The sequence below is a fragment of the Nakaseomyces glabratus genome, chromosome H, assembly GCF_010111755.1.
Source record: "Nakaseomyces glabratus chromosome H, complete sequence".
NCBI classification, from domain to species: domain Eukaryota; kingdom Fungi; phylum Ascomycota; class Saccharomycetes; order Saccharomycetales; family Saccharomycetaceae; genus Nakaseomyces; species Nakaseomyces glabratus.
The window spans coordinates 338,816-365,650 of record NC_088958.1 but is presented as its reverse complement, the minus strand read 5'-3'; the positions used below and the strand labels follow the sequence as shown (position 1 = coordinate 365,650).

The following is a 26,835-nucleotide window of genomic DNA, read 5'->3' as shown; positions in this document are numbered from 1 at the left end:
CCTTTGGGAATTGCAAGATCAACTTGCTGAATCAATGCATTCTCATTGAGGAATATACCCTTAGCTATTGGTTGAAGCGGTTGAATTAGTCTGAAAGAATTGAGGAGTGAAAGCCAAGAGCTTGTAGGACGTGCGTGATAAAAAGAAACGGTTAGGGAATGTCTGAAGCACAGAGGAGTCGGTCTAGGTCGCCTGTCCGTAGGTCATTGAGTAGTTATGCCACTAGGAGAGGATTTGAGAGGCCCTCGAATGACGGGAGGCCACCGGCGGAGCGTGGGCCGCGTCCGGGGTCTTCCCGAGGTGGTAGAGGCCATGAGCGGAGACGTTTCAATGGAGCGGGACCTAGTGAGCGCGGTGGTGTAAATAAGTTTAGAAGAGACAAGGAGAAAGCTGCTCGCACAAAGGGCGACTTTGGGCCCAGATTAGCCAGGGAGCTCGATAGCACTTATGAGGAGAAAGTAAATAGGAACTACACAAACAGTATCTTTGTTGGTAATTTAACTTACGACTGCACTCCAGAGGACCTGAAAGATTTCTTTTCACAAGTGGGGAAAGTTGTCAGGGCAGATATTATCACTTCCAGAGGTCACCACAGAGGGATGGGTACTGTCGAATTCACGTCTGGCGAAGAAGTAGACGAGGCGATCAGAAAATTTGATGGAGCATACCTGATGAACCGTCAGATATTTGTTAGACAGGATAACCCTCCACCGGAGTCGTCGTCTACTCACTCTTCTGGAAGTAACAGTGGGCATACCACCAATGTAACGAAGCCCAAAAAAGCAGTAAAGCCTCAGAAGAAAGGTTACGAATTAATGATCTTAAACCTGCCTTATTCTATTAGTTGGCAAACGCTCAAAACGATGTTCAAGGAATTTGGCGATGTTCTAAAAGCTAATGTTGAAGTAGATTCTACAGGAATGTCAATAGGTGTTGGAAACGTGATATTCAAGAACCAAGAAGATATGGTGAAGGCTTATGAACATTTCAATGGATTTGAGATTGAAGGTAAAGTGCTTGAAGTACGTGGCCAGATACCCGACCCAACACAGATCTCATCTACCAGGAAGACAGATGACCTGACAGTTAATCAGGATAACGAAGATATTGAAATGGACATTGATACAGCTGAGGGTGGAGATGAGAAAGCTTTGAAGGCAGATGTTTCTAGCGATGGAGGAGCTCGTGCTCAAAATAAGTTTTCATCTGACGACTATGTAAAAACAGAAGATAAATCAAAAATCATACTTTGTGATAACTTACCAGGTGCTACCACAGAAGGCGATCTATATGACCTGTTTGAAACTTTGGGTAAAGTAAAAACGGCAGGTTTTATCAATACAGACAATGCAGGAGAGACAGTATCAGCTATTGTAATTTACAATGAACAGGATGACGCAGAAGTATGCTACGGTCGTTTACAAGGCTACAACTATGGTGGCTGTGATCTGAAGATATCATACGTGAAGGACAAGAATATTGACTATTAGGAGGTGTGGGACAGAACTGTACGCACTTTTCCCACGATATCCACATACTAAGATGGTTAATTTACCTCTCAAAAACATCAAATGTTGAATACTATTTAGTGAACGTATAAATTGAATTCATGGGGTTCTCCTTAATTGGACTATAAAGATCTTGAACTTGACACCCCCTATGCATTAAAAAAATACCTGTAATTCCAAGCCTAAATCAAATATGCAAAAGTATAATATTTACAAAATCATTAGAGAATATACATCGTAAAGACTATTTAGATCTATCAATACTAAAGACAAATTTATGAGTCGAACAACAGCGGTAAGATCAATTAGAGCAATTATTTTTTTTGCTTTTTTATTCACGCCTCATTTCTAGTAGGTTTCTTATTTGTGGATAACAAAGAATGGACGGTTTCGTAAATTCCAAGGAAGATGGCACCTCCTGCACTTATCCACATAGTTCTGGGCCCAACACCACTGAAAAACACTTTGAACCCTTCTTCTTTATATATGGTAGAGACCAGTGTCCCTAGAGGTATGCTTTTCTTGCATAGCATTAGTCTAGTTTTCAAAAAATCCAGAGGTGTAGTAGTGGCTGCGGCAATACCACCGGCAATGGAACCACATACTGCGCCTTTCCATGGCTCTACACGATCACTCTCGTCTAATTCGGCCCAGACCTTCTTCATGTATTCATACAAGGGGAACTGAATACAAGTGAAGGGGATTTCCCTCATGATCGTGGTAGACCAACCGCGATACAAGTTCCTCCGCACACCTTCACCGTTCTCATTCTTCAAAATCTCCCTCAGGGTCTCCCAAGAGGAGTGCGACGCATGGGTCTGCGACCTCTGCTTGACCACTTCGGCGGGGACTCTGACCATGCAGGCAGCTATCTCACCCATCGAGGAAGAGAACATATGCGTCACTACATCGGCAACGTTGCTAGATGGAAGCAACCCTCTAAAGAAGCCCCGCGTCTCAGCTTTACAAGTATCATATGTGATAAAGAATAGCGACGCACCAGGCGCAGAGGCAACCACAGCACTCCCAAGACCCCGGTACACTCCCCGATACCCACCGTTCCTGAAGAACCCGCCTTTAGCTTGCAACCTAGTCTTCAAAGTGTCAATCGGAAAGAACACAAGGTCGGTGGAAGTACCGGCAGCAGCACCGCTCAGCAACGATATAAGAAACCCATTCAGCATCGCCACACTGGTCTCATCATTGCAACTTCGAGATGAGCACCCACAGTGCTCTTTAACTGCACAATTTTGATGTCCGATTGGGGGTGTCTCAAATCACAATTTTCCAGCAACTTTTGTCATTTTGCTAGTTTTTTCACTCACAACTGGGGAAACCGATGCAGGAATCACCTAGTTGAAGCCCTTTGGGATGACAATTGTTCTTCGTCATCACATCTGGAGTTCGTTCTGTCCTGGTGGGACTCTGGGCCCTTGCTGATTAATAACTTCTTTGAGTATAAATAGGCTTCGGACTGAGTTTCATAAGTTTGATACCTTTTCGCTGGAAGCAAGAAAACAGTCCAGCGCACATAGGTTAGATAGCGAGTTTCGATTACAGAGCAACGCTTCTTCTAAACTACAACTGGAAAGTACAAACTAATAACACAGAAGACATGATTAGCAGACTAAGAGTTGTGCCCTTCATGATGTCTGCTGCGGGCAGACATGTCAGAAGGTATACCCCGGGTGCTACTTTGGGTGCCGCAGCAGCAGCTGCGAAGGCTATCAAGATGACTGACAACGTTTCTCTTGAGACACACACAGATATTCAAGCTGCTGCAAAGGAGCAGGCTGATGTTAGGGCTTCTGCTCAAGGTCAGTCTGGAGATGAGGTGTTGAAGAGCGGGGAGACAGTCTTACACCATGCTTACAAAGAGGACAGTGGGTACGGTACAAGGCCTATATATATGGACATGCAGGCCACGACGCCTACGGATCCTCGTGTCCTGGACGTGATGCTTAAGTTCTACACAGGTCTTTATGGTAACCCTCATTCTAACACGCATGCCTATGGTTGGGAGACCAACAAAGAGGTTGAGACCGCCAGGGACCATGTAGCCAAGGTGATCCGCGCTGATCCAAAGGAAATAATATTCACCTCAGGTGCCACTGAATCCAATAACTTGGCCATCAAAGGTGTAGGAAGGTTTTATAAGAAGACCAAGAAGCATATTATCACAACAAGGACGGAACACAAGTGCGCATTGGAAGCAGCAAGAGGTATGATTAACGAAGGGTTTGATGTGACATTTTTGAGTGTCGACAACCAAGGTCTCATCGATATGAAAGAACTTGAAGAGGCCATCAGGCCAGATACTTGTCTAGTTTCAGTTATGGCTGTCAATAATGAAATTGGTGTCATGCAACCATTAAAAGAGATAGGTGCCTTGTGTAGAAAGAACAAAATATATTTTCACACAGATGCAGCTCAAGCTTACGGTAAAGTCCCAATAGACGTTAATGAAATGAACATTGACTTGCTGTCCGTGTCTTCGCACAAGATTTATGGTCCAAAGGGTATTGGTGCGCTGTATGTTAGAAGAAGACCAAGAGTAAGACTTGAGCCACTACTGTCTGGTGGTGGTCAAGAAAGAGGTTTGAGATCGGGAACCTTAGCTCCTCCCCTAGTTGCCGGTTTCGGTGAAGCCGCCAGACTAATGCACGAAGAATACAATGCCGACATAGCGCACATTGACAAACTGTCATCAAAACTTGTAAACGGTCTGTTGAGTCTGGAACATACCTCACTAAATGGTTCAGCTGAAAAGCGTTATCCAGGTTGTGTAAATGTCTCATTTGCTTACGTTGAAGGTGAGTCTTTACTAATGGCCTTGAGGGATATTGCACTTTCATCTGGTTCTGCATGCACATCTGCATCTTTAGAACCATCATATGTCCTACATGCTTTGGGTAAAGATGACGCTTTAGCTCACTCTTCTATCCGTTTCGGTATTGGTAGATTCACCACCGAAGAGGAAGTGGATTACGTTTTAAAAGCCATCACTGAGAGAGTGAAGTTCTTGAGAGAACTATCTCCTCTATGGGAAATGGTACAAGAAGGTATCGATTTGAATTCCATCCAATGGTCTGGCCATTAGATTAATTATTCATAACATCTTACATTACAGTCACTAAGGCTTCCAAAGCAAATCGATAAAACAGCATTGTCATTTTCACTTCAAGACATCCTTTCTATAGGATCATATTTGAGCGTTTTATTCCCTATCATGTTAATAATAATGGACACTAAAATAACAGTTTTTTGATATGTTATCTAATAAATCATTATAAAAATACGTATTTTTATTTAATAGTCATTATGCGGATTTACGTAAAGTTCGTTTCCCGATACATGCGAATGCACAAGCTAATATAGCCTTATCAGATGATTCACCGGTTTGATAGTCATTACTAAATGCTTGCAAGGATTGCGATCTGGTCAAAACCAATATAGTCACTGATTTCTAAACCGAACTAGATATGATATTTACTTCTTTCTGTTCAGACTTATGTATGCAACTGTACATCTACTAAGTCTAAGCTAATAGTTCCCTGACAGCTTTCGCTACTGCATCACCGACCTCAGTAGTAGAGTTGGTACCCTTTAGATCCGCTGTTCTGATACCAGAATCCAACACTTTCTTGACTGCTTGTTCTATAATTTCACCTTCTTCGAACAGGTCCAGAGACAACTTCAACATCATAGCAGCAGATAGGATTGTTGCTACGGGGTTAACCTTTCCCTTTGGTAAGTCTGGAGCAGAGCCATGACATGGCTCATATAAACCAAATGCCGTATTCTTATCTGGAAGAGATGCCAAGGAGGCAGATGGAAGTAATCCTAACGAACCTGGGATCACGGAGGCTTCATCGGAGATAATATCACCAAACATATTGTTTGTGATAATAATACCATTTAGATGAGTTGGGTTCTTAACCAAGATCATAGCAGCGGAATCAATCAATTGATGTTGAACAGTCAATTGTGGGAATTCATTCTTAATCGTCTCTTCCACTGTTTTTCTCCATAATCTTGATGATGCTAGAACGTTGGCTTTATCTAGAGACCAAATAGGTAAAGGTGGGTTGTGTTGCAGAGCCATGAAAGCAGCCATTCTAGTGATTCTTTGAACTTCGGGCACAGAATACTTTTCGCTATCCCAGGCGACACCATCACCTTCATCTTCTTTTCTCTCCCCGAAATAAATACCACCCACTAGTTCTCTAACAACGACGAAATCTGTACCTCTTGCAATTTCAGGCTTCAATGGCGATAGATCTAGTAAGGAATCAGATGCAAAATTACATGGTCTTAGATTAGCATACAATTGCAACTCCTTACGGATTTTCAAAAGACCTTGTTCTGGTCTGACAGCGCCAGTACCCCATTTTGGACCACCAACAGCACCCAGAAGCACGGCATCAGCTTTCTTAGAGGCCTCCAAAGCTTCGTCTGGTAATGGAACACCAGTGGCATCAATTGCAGCACCACCGATCAAATGATGATCAAACTTGAAATTGACCTTGTCTGGACGACATTCCTGAATAGCATTTAAAACTTTAATGGCCTCTTCAGTGATTTCTTGACCAACATGGTCACCTGGTAGAACTACAATTGTCTTGGTCACAGCCATGATTATTCTTTATTTATTAGTTGTGTATAGTGTATTCTCTTTCAAGTTTGTTCTTTAAGGATTATGGTACTTTAAGTACTATATGAACAATGGGAGGATACAAGAAAACTGTAAGACAAGCTTCAACACAATGGTTTATATATACATTGCTTTCAATTGGAAATACATCCTCGATTCAAAAGTTAGTCATTGACTTTACTGTGACCGGTTGAACAAATTACTACGAAAGTTGAATCATTTTAGCTTGCTAGGGGCTTTTGCCCGGTACCGGTGCCGGGCTCTTTTGAGCGATACAGGTCACATGCGCAACGATCATAACCAGTTTCAAGATAGCGATGAATACAGAGCACACATATACGGGAAACACAGAAATTTGATAACTACAATGGGATGAACTGAAAACTTAAACTTTCATATTTTCGACAGTGAAACTATTAACTTTTGATTTTCACAAAATATTTCTTGTTGAAACCTTATATTAAACCGCTATCTATTGGTAAAAAGGATGGGAATTTGGAAAAAATTATATGTAAAAATGAAAGTTCTTAGTGTATTCTAATATACATATGGAAATTTAAACGCTATATGACTTGAAGCCTTATAAAATGTATCTATAAAGCTGGTGAATAATGGATGTTAAAATCTAAAGTGTACTTTACTGTTGAATTTCAACCAAAAAAGGCAATGAAATTAAAACCTGTAGAAATAAAGGAAGAAAATTACTGAAAAAGACCTAGTTGATCTTAGCAATCAATGCATCAATATCAATTTGGACAATTGGTGCGGTAGAAGCATTGGAGACCTTTCTGGTTTTCTTTTCGACTTCTCTTTGTTCCAGCTTCTTCAATTTATTTAGAGAGGAGAAACCTGATACTTCTCTGTTCAACTTGAATGGTTGCAAGAAGAAGTTACACTTAGTGAAATTTTCTCCAAGTGTAGCAATTTCATGAATAATATCATCGATACAGATAACACCGCAGTCACCCAGTTTCTCTTCAACAATGTTGTTATCATTTAGAATGATTTCTTTAGCTTCTTCCTCATCTTCTCTCTTGTACACAATTTTACTTCTCTTTTGAATCAAGGAACGAATAGATTTCAATGATGGCTTACCGACTATAACATATGGGGCAATTATCTTCAGTAGTGAGAAAGTAGTCTCCGTCAGTTTGATAAAAACAGCAGTATTCACTTCTTCAAGCCTTAAAGTACTTAGAATTCTGTATGCCTTGTGTGGGATGCTTGCAGCTACAGGGCCTTTTACTCTCAATACAAACAGTAACTGTTCTTCACCGTTGTATGCAACTTTCTCCCTTTCGAATCCATCTTCTTCATCTTCATCGATCAAGTCATCTGTTTCTTCACTTTGTGGCTTCTCAGTAACTTTCAAGAAGAAATTCTTCTCAGATGGTAAATGTGACACATCTCCTTTCAACTTCTTGTGCTCCAATTTGGAGATTCTCTTGATTCTCTCTTTCTCTCTAGATGTAGCAAGGGAGTTAGCAACCAAACTCTCAGCTCTGATGAACTTCTTCTTATTCTTGATCTGCTCCTTCTTTCTCTGTTCTTGTCTTTGACGAGCAAGCTCTTGCTTCTCTAGTCTAGTTCTATCAGCATTTCTTCTCTTACGTAGTAAAATCTCTGGGTCGCTGTTTAGCGGCTTCTTTTCGTTAGTGATATCAGACATGGCGAAGTATATTTCCTGATCTATAGGGCTTTGCTACTTGAAAGAAAGTACCTAACTTAACAATAAATACACTTCGGCAAGAAACGAGATCACAGCTAATAAAGGCATGCTAATAGTGCTTCTAAATCATCTCATCGATTGCGATGCTCATCGCCTAAGAAAGCTGGAATTTTTCAAAATTTTGAAAAAAAAAAAATTTCATATACACTCACTGTAGACGTATGGACGTGACCTTCTTAGTTTTGAAGTGATAACAGAACAGCGTTTGGCTTTGCATAGGCGAGTGTTGGCAATCGCATCATTATAGTATGAAAACAAATAAGAAGCTAGTTATAGAACTAAAGATTTCTGGTTGTTTATGCGCAATTGGAATAATTATATGATGCCTCTTGCCATGCTCTTTCACATGGCTGTGTTCACTCAAGGTGTATTACGCTAGTATTGGCAAAATGAACAAAACAGGCAAATTACTGGGCGCTACATGATTTTCATGTGTGTTAAAGATTAGGAGAAATTTACAAGAAGGGATATACATAACTTACTAAACCATTACTAACTTGTTAGGTCAATACTGAAATCTCTTGGCCGCCCCCTTCAAAAACCGAGAATCGGATTTTCGCTTTGTTCTTATTAGAGCTTTTAGTTGCAACAGTTGTATTTTGTTTCGCCAATTTCTTAACACTACTATTTTTGTAGTTATTTTAAATTGAAGACAGATAGCAGTACGTGTTCTAAATATGGCTGCTTTTCAGAAGAAGCAACCACTTTATAACATGGGATTCCTCTAAATGACCAATAGAAGGTCCACAATTAGAAGGTCCAAGACCAGAAATGGAATAAAAAAAGGTGTCAAGATGTAGAGATAGAGGGAGGTGCACTTATTCGCATTTATTTCTAGTTTAGCTATTATAAAGCAATGACTAAGAACAGAAATTTCCTCTTTCATGTGAATCTTAATTCTTCCGGCATTTACAACACTTAGCACACTAGCATTGTTTCAAATTGAGAACAATGGCATCTCAGTTGCTCGGTTCTTATCTACCGTTCATTTCTAGGTTATACTATCCTATAACAAATGACGCAGGTCTTGTTGGAAACAATGGGCACAAACAAATGATGAAACAATGGAAGGCCAGGTAGGGACTAAAGAGACTCACACAGGCCCGGGCAAGATGCATGTGATTATCAGCAAAATTCGAGTTTCGAGTTGCTTGACTGGGAAGGGGCATTGCCCCATTGTTCGGTCGCCTCCCGATTTTCTTCCTTGTTGAGCCATTTCTCCTACTAGAATAACCCGTACCGATGTTGTATTCAACCCTTCTCCTAGAAAACAAGCCCAACAGAAAGAGTAAGCGATACAAATTCCGCAACGTTATCTTCGAATACTTTATCTGCCTTCTAGTTCTTCTCCTCCAGTAGTGGCCGCACAAATCATCTAGAATTTCAAAAAAAGGATAAAATTGAAAATTGAAAATTGAAAATTGAAAATTGTTGTCAAAAAATTATGTCAAATCAATTACAAATACTTCTATAATAAGCAAAATAGCTCTTTCCTTTTTCTGTCAATTGTGGATTTGCTAATTTACCTTTTCTTTTTTTGTAGCTTTTCTTTGCTTTATTAATAATGCATTACGTACATTTTTTCGTTTCCCGGCTTTAGTCTGCCCTTTTTGTTCTTATTTCTGCGTGCTGTGCTCAATATTTTTTGTACGATAGAGTAAGTGGAAGATGGAAGTAAACAACAAGTGCGCATGAAGCACCCGTTGCATAGAAATCATACGGCACATTGTTTGCTCCTGAGGTTCACTGTAGTACTTTCATATCTTGCCTTCAATAAGGATTCCTTCATTCATTTGAACTCTCTTGCGTTGCCAAGAGGTGAATTGAGTGGTCCTTTGACATGTCTTACTAAGACACTTACGTAGTTTTAGGAAAGTGCCTTAACTTTCATATTACCCTTTATGATTTTTCCCACAGCTCTGATACTGTTGCCGCATAGGAACAGTACCGAAGAAATACCCAGTTACCCAATTTTTTACCATTGAAGAAAAGGACTAGAAAACATCATTTTTTGAAGATGGGAATTTCTCGTACTATCACCGGTCAAGGGTAACACAATTTTGTATAAAGAGTCTGTTACAAGTAGTTTTGAACTATACGAAGTTCGGGTCAAGTAAATGTAATGAGGAACTCAAAGTCTGATACGCCTCTGACAAGCCAACACACTTTTTTGAGCTCTGATTTAGATCACACCATGCTAAACTTTATCACAAGTGTTTAAATATGGAATTGACTTTGTATGTATCTCTCGCTATAACCTCACAATCAAATATCTTCGACCGATGAAGAGATGACCACAATAATCTTTAATCAAAAAAAGAGAATTGGAGTCGCCAAGAAATGCTCACCATTTGTAACTTACATAGAAAGTTCTAGAATAACTCACCGCCAGTATTGATAGGTACGTGACATACATCGTGGTCTGACAACCGGCCTGCATCTTGTACATAATTTTTCAGATCGGGGTTGAAAGATATTGTAATATTTTGTCCCCTCATTACAACGTGAGACTTAAGAAGTACCCATCATTTTTTCAAGTTCAATAGGTTCTGGTAGCTTGATAGTGATAAGGGAATCGCAACTTTCGCTGCGATCAGACTTGATAGAGAAGATGGTCAGTGGGTATGACAAGTTCCTGTACTGCATCCTTCTCGAGAGAACCAGCAGAGAATAAAACCCGTACAGACTAGGAAAATATAAATATCCCAAGAAACCTTCGCACGACAAGGGTGGAAACCTTAATGTCAACCAGCCCAGTTGGACCTTTCCTCTTCAAAAGGGAGAATACACTGAATCTACTAGAAAACGTCGTACAAATAGCGAACGCCTGTTCAGGTAACTGCTGGTCTACCATTTCCCTTCCCCTCGCTCCCACTACGCAACTAGAACAACAACATTGACAAGTCCACACACAGGAAGGGGATCTTGCTACGTCATTTCTTTTTGTCTTTCAGCACAATCAAACTATTTCTTTTTCGTTGGCTTTTTATCATCAATTATATAAAAATTGATAAAATTTTGGTCCTGTGCTGATGTTTCTTAGATAGTTTCGCTGAAGAAGGCAGTAACTAAAAGCTTATTTTATCAAAAATATATATACTATATACCATCCGTACAACTATACCAGAAGTATGGTAGAATGCTATTATCAACGTAAAAGACAATTGTCAGAGAATTCAACCTAGCTTTTGTCCACGAACCTTAAATCCATATACAGTAAAGTGTTGGTAGGCAGATATTGGCCGATATGTGATCAGATCCAACAGTTGTAACGTAGTGACCGTTTCTTTTCATTCTTTCGAATTTCTCTATCTTTACGTATTTTCCCTCCAGGGATTCTCACACATGCTCTTCTTTGATGGGGCTCCTTTTCTAACTTTTCTCCCACCGACGCCTGGATGGGTTTTTTTTAACACCGTTGACTGCGTTTCGTGACTCTTACGTGTTCTATTCCATCAGTGTTGGGGGACATCCTAACGCGGTCTTCCTCCCATTGTTCTCCATCCGACGCGTAGCACCAACTTATCAAAATAGATTAGGCACAAAAATCCTACTTTTCATAGTTTTATCATATGGCAAATAGAACATCTAATAGAAAAAAAGTATAGCACAATACAAAGAACAAGTTACAGAAGAAACAACTGAAAAAGCGAATTAGGTTTATCTTGTCTGAATGAAGTAGTAAAATTACCGATCGCACATAACAGTACTATACCCGGATATCAATATTATTTACAGTAAGTATCCGCCAAGAACACCGAAACAGGCGATCCTGAAGCGAAACCTTCTGGCTCCATGGAAGCTTCCATGGATGATTTCCTGGTTTTTCATAGCAATGAAACATAAAGGGAGCCCTCTTTTCGAAGGAGGAACTCTCGGGGGATGGAGGGGTAGAGAACAACAGAAGAGTAAGGACAACCGTACAACCCCAACTGTGCCGAAGATTATGCATCGAATCCTCCTTATGTGTGAACATTAGAAATAAATTAAGTAATATCCATCCCCTCTTCTCCCGTGCAATAATCCCGCAGCAACATCAGGCTTTTCTCAGCTGCTCCCCCTTCCACCAGTTCTCCTCTGTGTCTGGGATTCCTTCGAAGAATGATTCGATCCAGGTGAAAGTTGAGAAGCAGGAGATTGGCTTCTAATTCCTACTCAGAACACACTGTACAAAGCATAAGGGAGCCTTGATAAAAAAGAAAGAAAAACAAAATGACAAAAAACTGAAAAAAATTGCAAATTACTTGATCATTACATTATATTAGTAAAGCTACGGCAATTCAGTGGAAATCGCGTTCTGTAAAAGAAAAGATTGAGCTACGGTGCTTCTTGGTCTCTGCGTGACCTGTTGGCCATGGAGAAGATGAAAATCTGAAAAGTAAGAACTTCCCCTTGAAAGTAGCCTGGAAACTACGAATAGAGAAAGATGGATTTTCATTAACCATTTACAATGAACAAAGGTAAAAGGACCAAAATGGATAAGTCGAAATCTTTAGCTAATACCTTACAAGATACTCGGAAGATAAATGAAATCGTGAAGATCCTACGTAGCTCCTTCTAGAAAGATACGAGAGTTCATATGAAATTATAGAATATTGGACCCCCCCTCCTTCTTGCTAATGCTATACCAGGAAAAAAAAAAAAGATGAAAAGCATCCAAAATATTACTAAATGGTCAAATTCATATTGTTATATAAGGTTTTCCAGTTGGCGATCGGATACAAACATTACCGTCAAACTTCCATTTTCTATAGCCAACATTCTTTCCCGGGATGTGACTTTTTTAGTTCTTATAAGAAGTTGTTTCAATAACGTCATTTTATTTTCCCTTTGTGTAGTTTTTGTATTTTTTTTTGATGGATTGATTGGTTCCTAATAGTTTTTACTTTCCCTTAATTTGTCCTTTTTGATAGACTATTCTTTGTTTCCCTTGTCATTCACTTGAAAGATATTACAAAAAATAAAATAGAACTAAGTACCGTTATTTCATCTTACTGTATTTACCGTTGACCGGGAATACGTCTATTTTTATTTACACCTTCTTTTACTAATCCGAGATCGTGCATTATATGCCAAGTCATTGAATTGAATTGAAGGGAAAGACAATAGACAAAAAAAAATTTATCATATCGAAAGTCACGCATTGATTAAATCAGCTAAAATACTATAAGTATAACACCCCACTTTTTTTTTTGGAGGAAAAACAAGAAAAGGCCAGAAGCACTCTATTAAAGAATTTCATTGCATCATCGCAACAATACTAATAGAGACGCCATAAGTTTGGAATAAATACTTAACAATAATTCGATTAAGAAAATTCGGAACTTTGATAAATATTTCATCCCACATTTTTATTTTTCAATTTTAACTTACTAATTATCAAGGCCATCACATCATATTACCGCAGCTTATAGCACACATTTTTTCTTCTTCATCCCATTTTTATTTTGATTTTGAAGTTTGACATATAAATATATGAGTGGAAAATTCAGTAACAACTTTTACTATAAATCACTAAATTTTTAAAACTATTCCAAGTTTATTTTTTTATTTCTATTGAAACACAGTAGTGATTATCATATTTTTTTCCACTGAATATTAATATTAAGAAGAAATTGTTTTTTCTATCCATAAGCATATTAAGAATATTTGCAACTTCTTAAAAAAAGTTGCCTCAACTCTACTAACACCAAATCAAATACATCAACCAAATAACATTCAAGTCAAGTTATTTCTACTGGTTATTTTCACATCCCAAAAAATTTGCTGATTGAATATTATTACATCTCTATCCAAGAAGAGTTAAGACAAAAACTTTAGTTATTCGATTTTTGAGAATTAGGAGTTGCTTATAGCTAGAGTTACAATACTTTCAGGCAATAGATATCATAGCACGTTGATTCTAGACCTATAACTCTAGTTAATTTTAAAAGAAAGCGCAAGAGGATAGAAGACCGCTGCTTTTCATATATTAGTGACTTCTCCACACCCCCTTTGTTTAAGCTATTCTCGATTGTCTTTTTTCTTTTTTCTCAGCTATCTTTTCATCTCGAGAACTGCTTACTATTTTGTTCTCGAAATTTTACTCCAAGAGATTAGATTCGTATTCCACACCTGGAAAATATTCTTTTCTGTTTAGCTATCCTCGAATTATCCCACCGGCATATCATTGCGAAGTTTCTTTCTACTGTCGTTTGTATTGATTTATCAGACAATACCGTAGAAGAATTTGACAGTGAATACAGAAGGAAAAAAAAAAAGGAAAAGCTTCGACATCCTTAGAAAACGCGAAGAAAAAGAATTTCAGCAAAAGGAGAAAGAACATCATCACAGAAAAGAAGGCATAGAAGATCGACGTTTTTCTGATACTGATTTACGTATTTTTAGTGAGAACATTCACAAGTTTAACTCTGTGAGTTCCTGTTGATAATAAAGAGGAGACTGGGTATTTTTTTTTTGAATTTTGGCAAAAGGGAAGCTAAGATTTTAATAGTAAGCAATTGCCAAATATTCTTAGGTTCGAGAGACTGTAATTGAATTATAAAATAGTCTTGGAGGAAGAAAGAAAGAAAATTACTTTTAAAAAGGAATAAAAGTCTGTCGAATTCTTTCAACAAATACTCTTTTTCTCAATAAAATATTCTCTCCTTTCCAAGTGACCTATCTTTAAAAGCCAATATAAATCGGCAAGTACAAAACAGATTCTAGTAATATCAGGGTAATATTATATCAAATCCTCATCAATTTATTTAAGGACGGGGTTGATATTCGTCAAGATATTCACTTCGACAATTTGCAACAGAAACAAGACACATCAAGCATTCTTGCACCATTTGAATTGTGTTTCTCTAGATATACCACGGTTTCCACCAGAGCAGTAAAAATTGTTCCATACATTTGTAACTGAACTGTTAAAACCAAATCAGAATAAGAGAGGCTTGATATTTTTGGTTCTTACTTCTGTTATATTGCAGCTTTACACTTTCTTATCCTGGTAGTAAGCTGTGATCATTTCCAACACTGATTAGAAGTCATCCACAGACGTAAGAAGATCTCCAAAGCACTCACACTATTTCTTTTGAAGGAGTATTTCTATTCAAAAAGACTAACTGAATAATAATCATTAGGTGTTCGCATTTCTAGTGAATAGAATAGTTTGGATTTACGCTTCCCATTTATCGATTGGTTTACCTAATCAGTTTCTCTCCTTTTTTCAATTGATTTTTTTTTTCAATTCACTATTTTCTTTTTCGCTACTTTTTCTAGTTGAAGAAATTTGAAAGGCAAGGTCTTTTTCGACTAAATTTCACAACAGGGTCTTAGCTAACAGAAAAACCTCGAAGAGAGTTAAGTAAGCAAGTATTCACTACACGAATATTTTGAGTGTCAACCGAACAAGAGCAAGCAATTTTCAAGGGAAAGCCATCGATTTTATTGGAATAAAAGCCAATTTGATATTGTGAGACTGATATACATTGAGTAAGATCAGATTTTGACAAACATCGAATAGCACTAACCTTTTTTACTAACCTACCTTGGCACAATCTTAATCGGGTTACTTGAACCTAGTGACGGTACTATCTAAATCGAGAAGAGTCGGTGAAGAAAAACGCAAATCATGAGAGACAGCAACGAAAAAGCTGGGTCATACGTACGATACACTGGAGATGATTCTATTCCAAGTAGCAATACACAGTCTACCGTGAATCAGCAACAGCAGTACCAAAACCGACAACGACAACAGATGAACATCCTTACGGCGGGTCAACCAACACCAGATTATAACTCACAACAAGTCATGAACGCTAATCAAGGAAGGATATATGACAGATCACAGATGACACAATATATACCAAATGCAAATATACCTTATGGTGTTATAGATAACCAAACACAGCAGCAGCAGCAGCAACAGCAGCATGACTACACGATGATACGACACCAAATACCACAGCAACAGCAACAGAGACCATTTTTGCCCAGTCTAATAAGTGACCAACATAAAGGTATCATAAACACAAATCCTATGGCACCATCAAATATACACTACCAAAGGGTACCTATCCAACTACCTTATATTTTGGAACAAAGACAGCATGTGCCTAACAGGCTTCCAAGTACCATGCAACAGCAGTATATCAATGCATCACAGATACAGGAACAACATTTAATAGATGATTCTAATGCCAGAGCATTAGCTGCTTCTGAAGGTTCATTAGCACTACAGCATCCAAACTTCCTAGGTCAGGTAAATCTTGGTAGCAGCAGTAGTAGTGGAAGTACGAGTGGGTACTTGAGAGGTATATCTGATTCTGCTTCAATAACGAGTGTATCGACTCCAGTTTCCTCTGTGAGTGCTGTTACGCCTCTTTCAAGTACCTCAACTCATTCAGGTAAGCGGAGCATGCGGATTACAAAACCACATTCTGGGAAATCTCAAGACGGCAAACCAACAAAAGGTAAAAGAGGTAGAAAACCGAACTCAAAAAATGCAAAGTCTTTACTCTCAAATACCGATAGTGGTCATCATTCCGAACATAACACAACTCCAGAAATTGTAGCTAAGAAGATCGCAGAGGAAAATATAGATAAAACAGTAGGGGAGTTTGCAGTTCAGGTAAGAGAGGCTGAACTCCAAGTGTTAAACTTGGATAATCAAAATGGATCTAAGCTAGAAAAGCAAAGTGCGGAACAGGCTCGTGAACGATCTAAACAGGCTTTTGCATCTCTATGGTTAATGAAAAATTGTATCTTGCAGCCTGGTGCATACGTTCGTCGGGGGAGAATATTCGCTCAATACGTCTCATCTTGCGCACAAAACGGCCTAAAACCTTTATCACAGGCCACTCTCGGCAAGCTGATAAGATCTTTGTATCCAAAATTAACCACAAGAAGATTGGGGATGAGAGGCCAATCCAAATACCATTATTGTGGGTTAAAATTAACCACAGACGATTCATTATCGATGTTGTTGGAACAGCAACAAAAGACGAGTTCTTCTAGACCACCACAACTCAAACGTAACGTGGTTCACAGGCATTACTCTGATTCTTCTCTTCCAGGTGGCAATAGAAATAGTCCCTCCCCAACATCAATTATCCCCAATGATAGAGATATTAAGACGAAATTAAAAGATGATTGGTCTCAAAACGGCGTAGATCAAATCAATTCAAGAAGGCACTTAGCAACTAAAAGTGTAACCCGTTACTCTGCTCCAACAATAATAGGACCCTCGAGAGATTCCCCTCGTTTATCTGACTCCCCCATGTCATTAACAGGCTCAGCAACAACTGTCAGCTCGACAGCGCAAAGTGACTTCCATTTACCCATTGGCGGCTCAGCCACATACTTCGAAAATGGGAATATCTTTTACAACCCGTTAACAAAGAACCTCTCTTCTTTTATATCAACTCCAGGGTCAAGGTTTGTTGTCTCCGATGCTCACTCCCACCATGACGGCGACGTTGCTAGTGCGCAACAGACTGAAAAATTTGATTTGCAACAACGAGAATCCAGAAGGCCCGGCCTGTTCTGGTCAAAATCTGTTGAACGATGGTTGTTTATCAGCGACCTGTTAAAGGACTGGTTGCCAGGTGGTGAGGAAGAGTCTAGTGTTTCCGGTGAGAACAAAAACTCATCTTCAGCTACAGGTAATATCACTGAGACTGAAGACACACGTATAGAAGACAAGGATGGAGAACCAGTGTCTGGGGTGGATGTTGATCATGATGAGAAGCCTGACGTGAAATCAGATTCTGACAGCACACTAGAGGCAGGTATCGTTGTTGTATCTGGGAGGAGGTTGCCAGAAATACCCCTTGGGATTATACCCGCGGGTACCGACACAGATATCACAGCTGCTCTACAGTCGTTGTATCACATTCATTGCAATACATTGTTTGAGAATGTGCGCTTCTTGAACTTCGAAAGACTTGCAAACAACTTGTTTCTCTCAAGTTCTGGAGCAATATCCCCACAGATGTATAACCTATTGATCTCCGAAGAGTTGTATGACTGGATAATTGAGTGTGACACACTGACATATGTGGCCATACTAAATTACATCTCCCGTATGCTCCTCCAATTCAAGTCGATTGATCAAACAACCCAGGATAAATGGGAAATCCTCGCCAATACTTTCTATGACATTATCTCAAAGTCAACCATAGATTTGCCATCGACTCTTGTCAACAAGAAGCTGGAAACCGTGACAACGTTTCTTCGGTTGTTGAAACAGCAATTGAAACTTTTACAAACGTTGCGTTCATTAGATGACAAGTATTTCGGAGCTAATTGTAACACTGAAGAACTGGAGAGGTCTTGGGAAGAAAAAATACTCCCAAATGCATTAGAATCGCTAGAGCTGATCTCAGGTAATGAAAACTATAACATCGGATCGAATTTAGTCAAATTTTTCAGAGAGAATATCCTCACGTTGTTACCAAACGCGGACAACTCAGATCAGCATGGAATGCAGACATTCTTCAACGATTTGTGTGCCTTCTATCAGTCTATGGATGGGGTCACAACATTTCAGCTAGCTGATTGCACATCCCAGTTGTTTGGTAAGACTGTTGGAAATTTAGTTATTGATGAAGAGAGTTATACACCTGCATGGTTATTGTTGGGTTCATTTTCCACACAATTGACTGGTTATTTATCGGATCTATCTAAATTTGTATAGCGTTTATGACACAATAGATAGTTCATAATGTCAAACTTATATATAAGAAATATGTTATTACAGAAGTGCATAATAGATAGCAGCTTATATGATTCCTGTTATGCTTTTTGATTTTTCAAAGGATGACGGTATAAATTTTGAACAGGTATGCATTATAGTATATTAAGTCATGGGAGTATTTTGAAGAATATCTTAAATAGTATATATGGTCTCGTTTGTCCTATTCTTAGGCCTAGATGTGGGATCATACATCATTGAGCGCGACACAAACGGCACCTTTGTGGTGGCCACCGTATTGTCTAATTATATCTCTTGTTGAGAGATCCCACAACCTCACGTAGTGATCAGATGATGCAGTGACTAGGTAGGCGCTGTCTGCACTGAAAGCGCAATCCCATACCCATCTCTGGTGGCCATCTAGTGTGGATTCCAGGTTGAAGTTGTCTTCCACGGACCATATCCTTGCCGTATGGTCAGCGCTGCACGTCGCCATGTGTTTGACATCAGAGGAAAGCAGCACCCTCGTAATGTAAGAAGGATGCGCCTTGAACTTAGTTGCGGGCTTCAAGTTCGAAGCGTCTGTGTGGTTTGGCATTTCCCAAACGTAGCAGTTACCTTTATTATTAGCGGCCACCAGCATCGACCCGTCACTAGCCACAGACAGCGACTGCAAGGGCACATCGTCCTCTGGTGTGAGTTGGTGGGTGCATTGGTTCTCCCCTAGGTCCCATATCCTTATGTTCCCGTCGCGATCGCAGGATATTAGTTCACCTTGGTTCGGGTGGATGACCACCTCGTTCACGGGCGCGTTGTGCTTGTAGTTGCGGGGCACAGACGGCGATCGTATATCCCATACTTTGATAGTACCGTCCTCACTCGAAGTCACCATCCACTTGTTATCCTGCTGGAAGGAAACCGAGGTCACATTCCCTCTGTGCCCTTCGAAAGACGCCACAGGGTTGGAGTTGCTCGTCTTTATGTCATAGAGCCTGATGTTCTGATGCCCAGCAGCAGCCAACAGCTTCTTGTCGTTTGTGATCTCCAGCCTGTTCACCTGCGAGTCAGGGTGCTGTATAGTCCGCAGACACACACCGGTGAGTGCTTCCCAGAACCTTATAGTGTGGTCATACCCAGCAGAAACCAGCAAAACAGACATCAGGGACTGTATCTATTCCTATCTTGAGTAGCACAAATCTGGCGGGGATATAAATGTATACCAGATAAAGCCCACTTTTGTAACTACCTAAACCCACTATTTCAATAGTCATAGAGAGAGAGAGACAGAGTAGCTTGAACCAAAGGACCACACATCGAGAGAGCTGATTTTGGGTATAACTATTTTTCAAAATCACATGATCACATACCCGTACATGTGTATATACTCACATATACTTATACACGATGCAAACATGCTCCGTATCACTTCATACTCAGTAGCACAATCACAAAAAAGGCCGCAAAGCAAGTTTTCGCTTATTTGGTGTGTTCGAGAATGTTCTAGAAGGTCGTGGGGGTGGATTAAAGGCTTCTGTCTATCTCTTGTACTTCCAGGTCTCAATTGCTGGGCAGAGAGCTAGGTGGGAGAGCTAGGTGGGAGAGCTAGAGAGGTTATATAGTGGGAGCCCCCCTCTGCTAATAAGGTACATACAGAGAGACAGGTAGAACTGCCTAGAAGCTTCTAGTGTGCGACTCCCTTGCAGTTGGGCACAGTATATATACTCGGATACTTCATAAAAATCCCAATTACATATATATATAACTCTATTCTATAATACTTCTATTTCTTGACTGCACCAAACGGATACCTAAAGACTACAAGCGACAATGGTTAAAGAGACAAAGTTATATGATCTATTGGGTATATCCCCAAGTGCCAATGAGCAAGAGATTAAGAAAGGTTACAGGAAGGCTGCGTTGAAGTACCATCCAGACAAGCCTACTGGTGACACTGAGAAGTTCAAGGAGATTTCCGAGGCGTTTGAGATCCTGAGCGATCCGCAGAAAAGAGAGGTCTACGACCAGTACGGGCTCGAGGCCGCCAGAAACGGTGGTCCTGCGTTCGGGGGAGCCGGTGGGTTCCGAGGTGGTGGGTTCAGCAGCGCTGGCGGTGCGCACGCCTTCAGCAACGACGACGCGTTCAACATCTTCTCGCAGTTCTTCGGTGGGAGCTCGCCGTTTGGTGCCGCCGACGATGGCTTCAGCTACAGTTCGTTCGGAGGCATGCCTGGCGGTATGGGTGGCATGCACGGAGGCATGGGCGGTGGAATGCACGGCGGCATGGGCGGCGGCATGGGTGGCATGGGTGGTATGCCAGGCGGGTTCAGGTCTGCCTCTAGCCCACAGCCTGAGGAAGAAGTCGTCCCAGTTAACTTGTCCGTGAGCTTGGAAGACCTGTACACTGGTAAGAAGAAGACCTTCATGATCGGTAGAAAGGGCCCTAATGGTGCTCCAGAGAAGACCCAGGTCGATATCCAGTTGAAACCAGGCTGGAAAGCTGGTACAAAGATTACCTACAAGAACTACGGTGACTATAACCCTGCCACTGGCCGCAGAAAGACTTTGCAGTTTATCATCCAGGAAAAGAAGCATCCATTTTTCACTCGTGACGGTAACGACCTGATATACACACTGCCATTGACATTCAAGGAGTCTCTACTCGGTTTCAATAAGACTATTCAAACTATCGACGGTAGAACACTGCCTGTATCAAGAATCCAACCTATTCAACCATCTGAGAAATCTACCTACCCAGGCCAAGGTATGCCTATTCCAAAAACTCCAGGTCAAAGAGGTGACATGATCGTGAATTACAAGGTCGACTACCCTATCTCCTTGACAGATAAACAAAGACAGGCCATCGACGAGAACTTCTAAACATATCTACACAATATACGCTCCCAAATTTAAAGAAAGAAAAAAAAAATGAAAAGTTATGATGAGTACTGATAGACAATATTTCCTTTCATTTCCAGTTGGTGAGTTTACGAAACTCTAATGACAGCAGTAGCTTTAATGACCTCTTATTTCTATAATTTGAGCTACTTATTCGATTCTATGCTTCCATTCTTATTCTACTAGGCATTGGCATTCTTCAATTATTGTATATTATATAGATTATAAAATCCCTATTACATAGACGCATACATTCAAACATATTAATATTTTATAATGGGTTTTGATTGCTATTTGGGTCTCATTCAGTTGACCGTACTATAACATTCTTTTGTACAAGAAATTCGCTTTGAACTTAAATCACTCTATGTCATAAATGACAAAACTAAATATTAAAAGACCAAAAAGAATGATCTCTTCATAAAGAGATCAACATTATTTTACCGATGAAATCCTCTATGTTTAAAGATTATAAAATACAGAATGTTATAGAGTGCTAAATGGTCAACAGTTTTGGACCGTAAATATAGTGTAACAAATATAAAATAAAATTCTCACGAATAATTTGTGGTATGCATGATTGTTTATTTCTTAGACTTCTTCTTCTTCTTCTCTTCACCTTCATCCTCAGCCTTTCTCTTCTTTTCTTTCTTCTCCTTCTTCTCCTTCTTCTCCTTCTTTTCTTTCTTCTCCTTCTTCTCCTTCTTTTCCTTCTTCTCCTTCTTTGGTTCTTCGTCTTCCTTCTCGTCTTCCTTCTCTTCCTTCTTTGGCTCTTCAACTTCTTCCTTTACTTGTTCTTCAACCTTCTTGGCATCAGATGAGCTTTCAGAAGCTTCGCTCTTGTCCAGTGGGACGTATGATTTCTTCCAGTCTTCTGGTGTGCTTTCATTGACTCTACCGTATTTGTCCAACTTACCATCAGCCTTCAATTGCTTCTTCTTTTGAGCAATTGGACCAAGACCCCATCTTCTTGGATATAGATCTCTCTCCATTATACATCTCTTAACAGTAGCGACAACACCGTGGTCACATGTAGCCAAGTCGACAGTAGACATTTGAGCAATGGCAACAGCAATGGCTTCACCCTTAGTGGTCATCAAGACAACTTCATCGTATAGTTCAATACCTTCTTCGTAACGCAACAAACCTGGAATCATTAGCTTGGCACCGTAACAAACAGCATTGACAGCGGAGTCCTTGACAACAATTCTCTTGTAGCCGACCAATAGAGTCTCTAGTGGTTGAATGATCTTTCTTAGGTAAGATTCATCTCTGGTGTTGTCGAAAACCCATTGGGCATCAAGAACATCATGTAGGGTGACCATGTTATCGTTTTCTGATAGAGCACCGGATCTAACTCTACGCAGTTCTTGCATGTGACCACCGACACCTAGTAGCATACCCAAGTGAACACACAAAGTACGCATATAAGTACCAGCTTCACAGGAGGCCCAGAAAACACCCAAGTTTCTCTTGTTATCGAACTCAATCAAGTTAGAGTCATATATAGTACGGACACGAAGCTGTCTCTTAACAGCAGAAATCAAAGGTGGTCTTTGGAAAAGAGCACCAGTCAGGTTCTCCAAAGAACGACCTAGGTCCTTCTCGTCTTTCAAAGCATCATGCAATCTAACGATACACACATACTCCTTACCGGCACCTTGTTGGGACTTAACCAATCTGGTGGCTCTGTCGATACAGACAATCAAACAACCGGTAACCTTTGGATCCAAAGTACCAGAGTGACCTGTCTTTTCACAACGCAAGATACGCTTAATCCATGCAACAACTTCATGGGAAGATGGGTTAGATGGCTTGTCCAAGTTAATAACACCTGAACTAATGTAGGACTTCAAGTCCCTTTTCAATGGTGAACTACCAGCTGGAATAGGAGTGTAATGACCACTTCTAACCAATAGCTTGTCGTAGTCCTTCAACAACAATGGCCATTCACTGGCATTGGTAGATGGACTGGTAGTCTCTGGCTTGATAATATGCTCTTCAGACATTTTTCCTGTATAGCACTTGCTGACTTGTGTATTATCTAAATACAGGTAATAACAGTGTTACTTCTTATGTACACCAATCAATACAGATGGATAATGTATCTATAATTCTAGTTACTACAAGCTCATCACCTCTCTCATCGCATCAAAAGTGAAAATTTTCAAAGAAGGAAGCAAGCTCATCGACGAAAATTTTTTTTTTGCAGAAAGAAAGTGAAAACATAGAAAATTGAAAATTCAGACCTAGGGCTTAAACAGCCCCTGTGATAATCGTTAGGGCTGGTATCATTAGGGTTTGTGCATTCTTGGAAAGGACTTGTCGTAACAGCTAAGCTAGTCTCATATTTCCGTCGGTATTTTTTGATTGATTGAATATTATTTAACTATTACTGAATATATAAATGCGTGAGCTATTTTTATAGTTTCGATGGCTTGTTGAAATGGGAATTGAACTCACGCTTGAGTCTTCTTGCAACAGCGTCTATGAACTCTTCTGTGCTTGCGTAGTCCTTTCTCTCAGTCTTTCCGAGAATTAGAGCTAGGTCTTTAGTCATGATACCGTCTATCTGGACAGTGTCAATTGTAGACCTCTCTAGGATCTCTCCAAATAGTCTAACATCAGGTGTCTGGTCCACTTTGCCTCTGTGGATTATACCTTGGGACCAAGCAAAGATTGTAGCAATTGAGTTTGTCGAGGTCTCTTTGCCCTTTTGATACTGCCTGTAATGCCTAGTTACTGTGCCATGTGCAGCTTCGCTTTCGAAGATCTTACCATCTGGAGTCAATAATGTCGATGTCATTAAGCCAAGTGATCCGAAACCTTGGGCTACTATATCAGATTGAACATCCCCGTCATAGTTTTTCATGGCAATGATAAACCCACCTTTGGATTTAATCATTTGCGCAACCATATCATCAATAAGCCTGTGCTCATAACTTATACCTAGTTCCTTGAATTTACCCTTGTAATCTTCATCGTACATCTTTTGGAAGATATCTTTAAACCTACCGTCATATTTCTTCAGTATAGTATTTTTAGTAGTGAAAAACAATGGTAATTTCCTCTTTATGGCTAGCTCAAACGAAGCTCTTGCAAATCCTGTTATTGATTCGTCAGTGTTGTACATCGCTAGCGCTACGCCGGGGGATTTATAATCATAGACTTTAATTGTCTTGGGATTGCCCTGACCTGATGCAGGAGTGAAGACTAGCTCTAATTTCCCTGGCTCTTTGATGACTGCATCTGATGCTTTATATTGATCCCCAAACGCATGCCTTCCAATAATTATGGGCTTATTCCATGTAGGAACAATTCTAGGTATACGTGGGATAATTATCGGTTCCCTAAAAACTGTACCACCTAGGATATTTCTTATGGTACCATTTGGAGATTTCCACATCTTCTTTAAATGGAATTCCTTCATCCTTGCTTCATCCGGCGTTATAGTGGCACATTTAATTGCTACCCCATGCTTCAAGGTGGCCTCTGCAGCATCTACAGTAACTCTATCCTCAGTTTCATCTCTGTGCTGAATAGACAGATCGTAGTACTTCAAATCAACATCTAAATATGGATATATCAATTTATCCTTCACCATCCCCCAGATAACCCTCGTCATCTCATCCCCATCCATCTCCACAATGGGATTCTTAACTTTGATCTTCCCTGCCATTTTCAGATAACGTATTTGCAATTTAGAGTGGTTTTCTTACAGCCCATTTTACATATCTTAGAACTGATAGCTGGAGTACCATTCATATCATGCCTTCTTTATATATTCTACTGTCAGTAAGAGTTAACCTGCAGTTCCCCTCTTTTCCAAGCTTTGTTTAAGCCGTTCGGAGTTAAGCCGTTCAGACATCGATGGAGTTGCAATATTCATTAGTTTTACCATTCTACAACTAGTTAATATAAAAAAAAGACATAAATATACAGTTCATAAATATTATGGTCATCTGGTATTTGTAGTTTGGGGGAAAATTCTATCAGTTTTGCATTAGCTCGGTAACGGTCTTTTCACCTGCTAGAACTTCCTTCATTCTAGCCAAAATGTCAGAGAAACTGTCAAATTCATGGAAAGGAACATTTTGTCTCTTACAGTAAGTGACCAAGTCCTTACCTCTCTTGGCGAACAAAAGATCACATTCCTTAGCAGCACTTAGGTCAGATACACCGTCACCACAGTAGAAGTATACAGGCCTTTCCTCGCCGTCCTTCAAGTCAGCCTCAAACTTCTTCTTGTAAGCGTTGATGGTTCTAGATTTGTCGTGACCAAATGGGGACTCATCCTTGTAGATAATTCTCCATTCCTTGTTGTCCTTAATTTCAACCTCGTTGGATTCAATATCCAACTTGTGAATGGAGTCCTCGCCGACCATCTTAGTCAAAAGATCCTTGATGATTGGCTTCATACCACTGGATACAACAACAACTGGGACATTGTTCTCTAGGGCCCAATGGAAGGTGTCCTTGAAACCAGAATCCAGTTCAATCTTGTTCTCAAGAATTTCAATACATTCTGGGAATGGTGTCTTGATGGACTCCAACATCTCGGAGAAACCTTGTCTGAAGGACTTGGTGTCATCCAAAACACCTTCGAAGACCTTCAATCTCTCTTCCTTACCGAAACCTAGAGTATCGGTCAAATAATCGTTAGAGTCCTGCTTGGTGACAGTACCATCAAAATCAGTGAAAATAACAGCTTTAACCATGGCGTATTAATGCAAATCGTTCTTCTAAACGTAATTCTGCTTATGCTATTTGACAACCACAAATCAATTGGCAATTTAATGCAAATTGTGCTATACCACAACACCTATATATATTTCCCATTGTTATCCAAATTTTTCATCACCAACTATTGCAAAGAGTTAACTATAACTCGGCACTATAGCTATCACATGAGTCCCAAAGCCCATGTACCGTACCAGTTTATAATAACAATAAATGCAATATACGTCACCTCTGCCTTCTTTTCATCGAATACCAACGTTCAATACAATATACAAACATGTTGCGAAGATTTCTTTGTTGTGATCCACAGAAATTAGTGTATAACAAAGGAGTAGCTACCCTTCCCCCCATTCCATGCATCTCTGAGATCCTTCAACACAATGTTCGAGTACCTATGAAAATGGGCATGTGTACGCAACTTTCTGAGCTCCTAGTCGTAAAAAAAGAAAGAAAACCTACTAAACAAAAACTGAAAATCATAGAGCAAAGGTGCAGCATACCCAGTTGTACGTACTTTTGAATGCCCCACTATGTTTTCATTTGGCTTCTGCTGCTAATATTTCCTTGGATGTATCTCTTCTTCGAGAATTTAGTGGGTGGTAGGTGGGGTGGGGGGGGGGGTGGAAGG

The 26,835-nt window shown here is 39.9% G+C and overlaps 11 protein-coding genes across 11 annotated transcripts; 4 read left to right on the top strand and 7 right to left on the bottom strand.

Annotated features, from left to right (window-relative positions):
- Nucleotides 1–158: 158 nt before the first annotated feature.
- On the top strand, nt 159–1,490 carry GVI51_H03641 (RNA-binding protein; the record flags this gene model as incomplete). The annotated part of the gene is made up of 1 exon (XM_446962.1): nt 159–1,490. One exon carries the CDS (start codon nt 159–161, stop codon nt 1,488–1,490), a length of 1,332 nt encoding a protein of 443 aa, XP_446962.1.
- A 353-nt stretch (nt 1,491–1,843) lies between these two features.
- On the bottom strand, nt 1,844–2,692 carry PET8 (Pet8p; the record flags this gene model as incomplete). Its single annotated transcript, XM_446961.1, has 1 exon — nt 1,844–2,692. The coding sequence occupies one exon, from the start codon at nt 2,690–2,692 to the stop codon at nt 1,844–1,846; it is 849 nt and encodes a 282-aa protein (XP_446961.1).
- A 431-nt stretch (nt 2,693–3,123) lies between these two features.
- NFS1 (cysteine desulfurase) lies at nt 3,124–4,608 on the top strand (the record flags this gene model as incomplete). The annotated part of the gene is made up of 1 exon (XM_446960.2): nt 3,124–4,608. The coding sequence occupies one exon, from the start codon at nt 3,124–3,126 to the stop codon at nt 4,606–4,608; it is 1,485 nt and encodes a 494-aa protein (XP_446960.2).
- Nucleotides 4,609–5,046: 438 nt separating this feature from the next.
- Nucleotides 5,047–6,144, bottom strand: LEU2 (3-isopropylmalate dehydrogenase; the record flags this gene model as incomplete). Its single annotated transcript, XM_446959.1, has 1 exon — nt 5,047–6,144. One exon carries the CDS (start codon nt 6,142–6,144, stop codon nt 5,047–5,049), a length of 1,098 nt encoding a protein of 365 aa, XP_446959.1.
- A 733-nt stretch (nt 6,145–6,877) lies between these two features.
- On the bottom strand, nt 6,878–7,831 carry RLP7 (Rlp7p; the record flags this gene model as incomplete). The annotated part of the gene is made up of 1 exon (XM_446958.1): nt 6,878–7,831. One exon carries the CDS (start codon nt 7,829–7,831, stop codon nt 6,878–6,880), a length of 954 nt encoding a protein of 317 aa, XP_446958.1.
- Nucleotides 7,832–15,509: 7,678 nt separating this feature from the next.
- Nucleotides 15,510–18,575, top strand: GVI51_H03531 (RFX family transcription factor; the record flags this gene model as incomplete). Its single annotated transcript, XM_446957.1, has 1 exon — nt 15,510–18,575. One exon carries the CDS (start codon nt 15,510–15,512, stop codon nt 18,573–18,575), a length of 3,066 nt encoding a protein of 1,021 aa, XP_446957.1.
- A 244-nt stretch (nt 18,576–18,819) lies between these two features.
- Nucleotides 18,820–19,731, bottom strand: LST8 (TOR complex subunit LST8; the record flags this gene model as incomplete). The annotated part of the gene is made up of 1 exon (XM_446956.1): nt 18,820–19,731. One exon carries the CDS (start codon nt 19,729–19,731, stop codon nt 18,820–18,822), a length of 912 nt encoding a protein of 303 aa, XP_446956.1.
- A 668-nt stretch (nt 19,732–20,399) lies between these two features.
- On the top strand, nt 20,400–21,449 carry SIS1 (type II HSP40 co-chaperone SIS1; the record flags this gene model as incomplete). Its single annotated transcript, XM_446955.1, has 1 exon — nt 20,400–21,449. One exon carries the CDS (start codon nt 20,400–20,402, stop codon nt 21,447–21,449), a length of 1,050 nt encoding a protein of 349 aa, XP_446955.1.
- Nucleotides 21,450–22,051: 602 nt separating this feature from the next.
- On the bottom strand, nt 22,052–23,476 carry CBF5 (pseudouridine synthase CBF5; the record flags this gene model as incomplete). The annotated part of the gene is made up of 1 exon (XM_446954.1): nt 22,052–23,476. The coding sequence occupies one exon, from the start codon at nt 23,474–23,476 to the stop codon at nt 22,052–22,054; it is 1,425 nt and encodes a 474-aa protein (XP_446954.1).
- Nucleotides 23,477–23,889: 413 nt separating this feature from the next.
- On the bottom strand, nt 23,890–25,146 carry IDP3 (isocitrate dehydrogenase (NADP(+)) IDP3; the record flags this gene model as incomplete). Its single annotated transcript, XM_446953.1, has 1 exon — nt 23,890–25,146. The coding sequence occupies one exon, from the start codon at nt 25,144–25,146 to the stop codon at nt 23,890–23,892; it is 1,257 nt and encodes a 418-aa protein (XP_446953.1).
- A 313-nt stretch (nt 25,147–25,459) lies between these two features.
- PYP1 (putative phosphoric monoester hydrolase) lies at nt 25,460–26,185 on the bottom strand (the record flags this gene model as incomplete). The annotated part of the gene is made up of 1 exon (XM_446952.1): nt 25,460–26,185. The coding sequence occupies one exon, from the start codon at nt 26,183–26,185 to the stop codon at nt 25,460–25,462; it is 726 nt and encodes a 241-aa protein (XP_446952.1).
- Between the last annotated feature and the right edge of the window lie 650 nt (nt 26,186–26,835).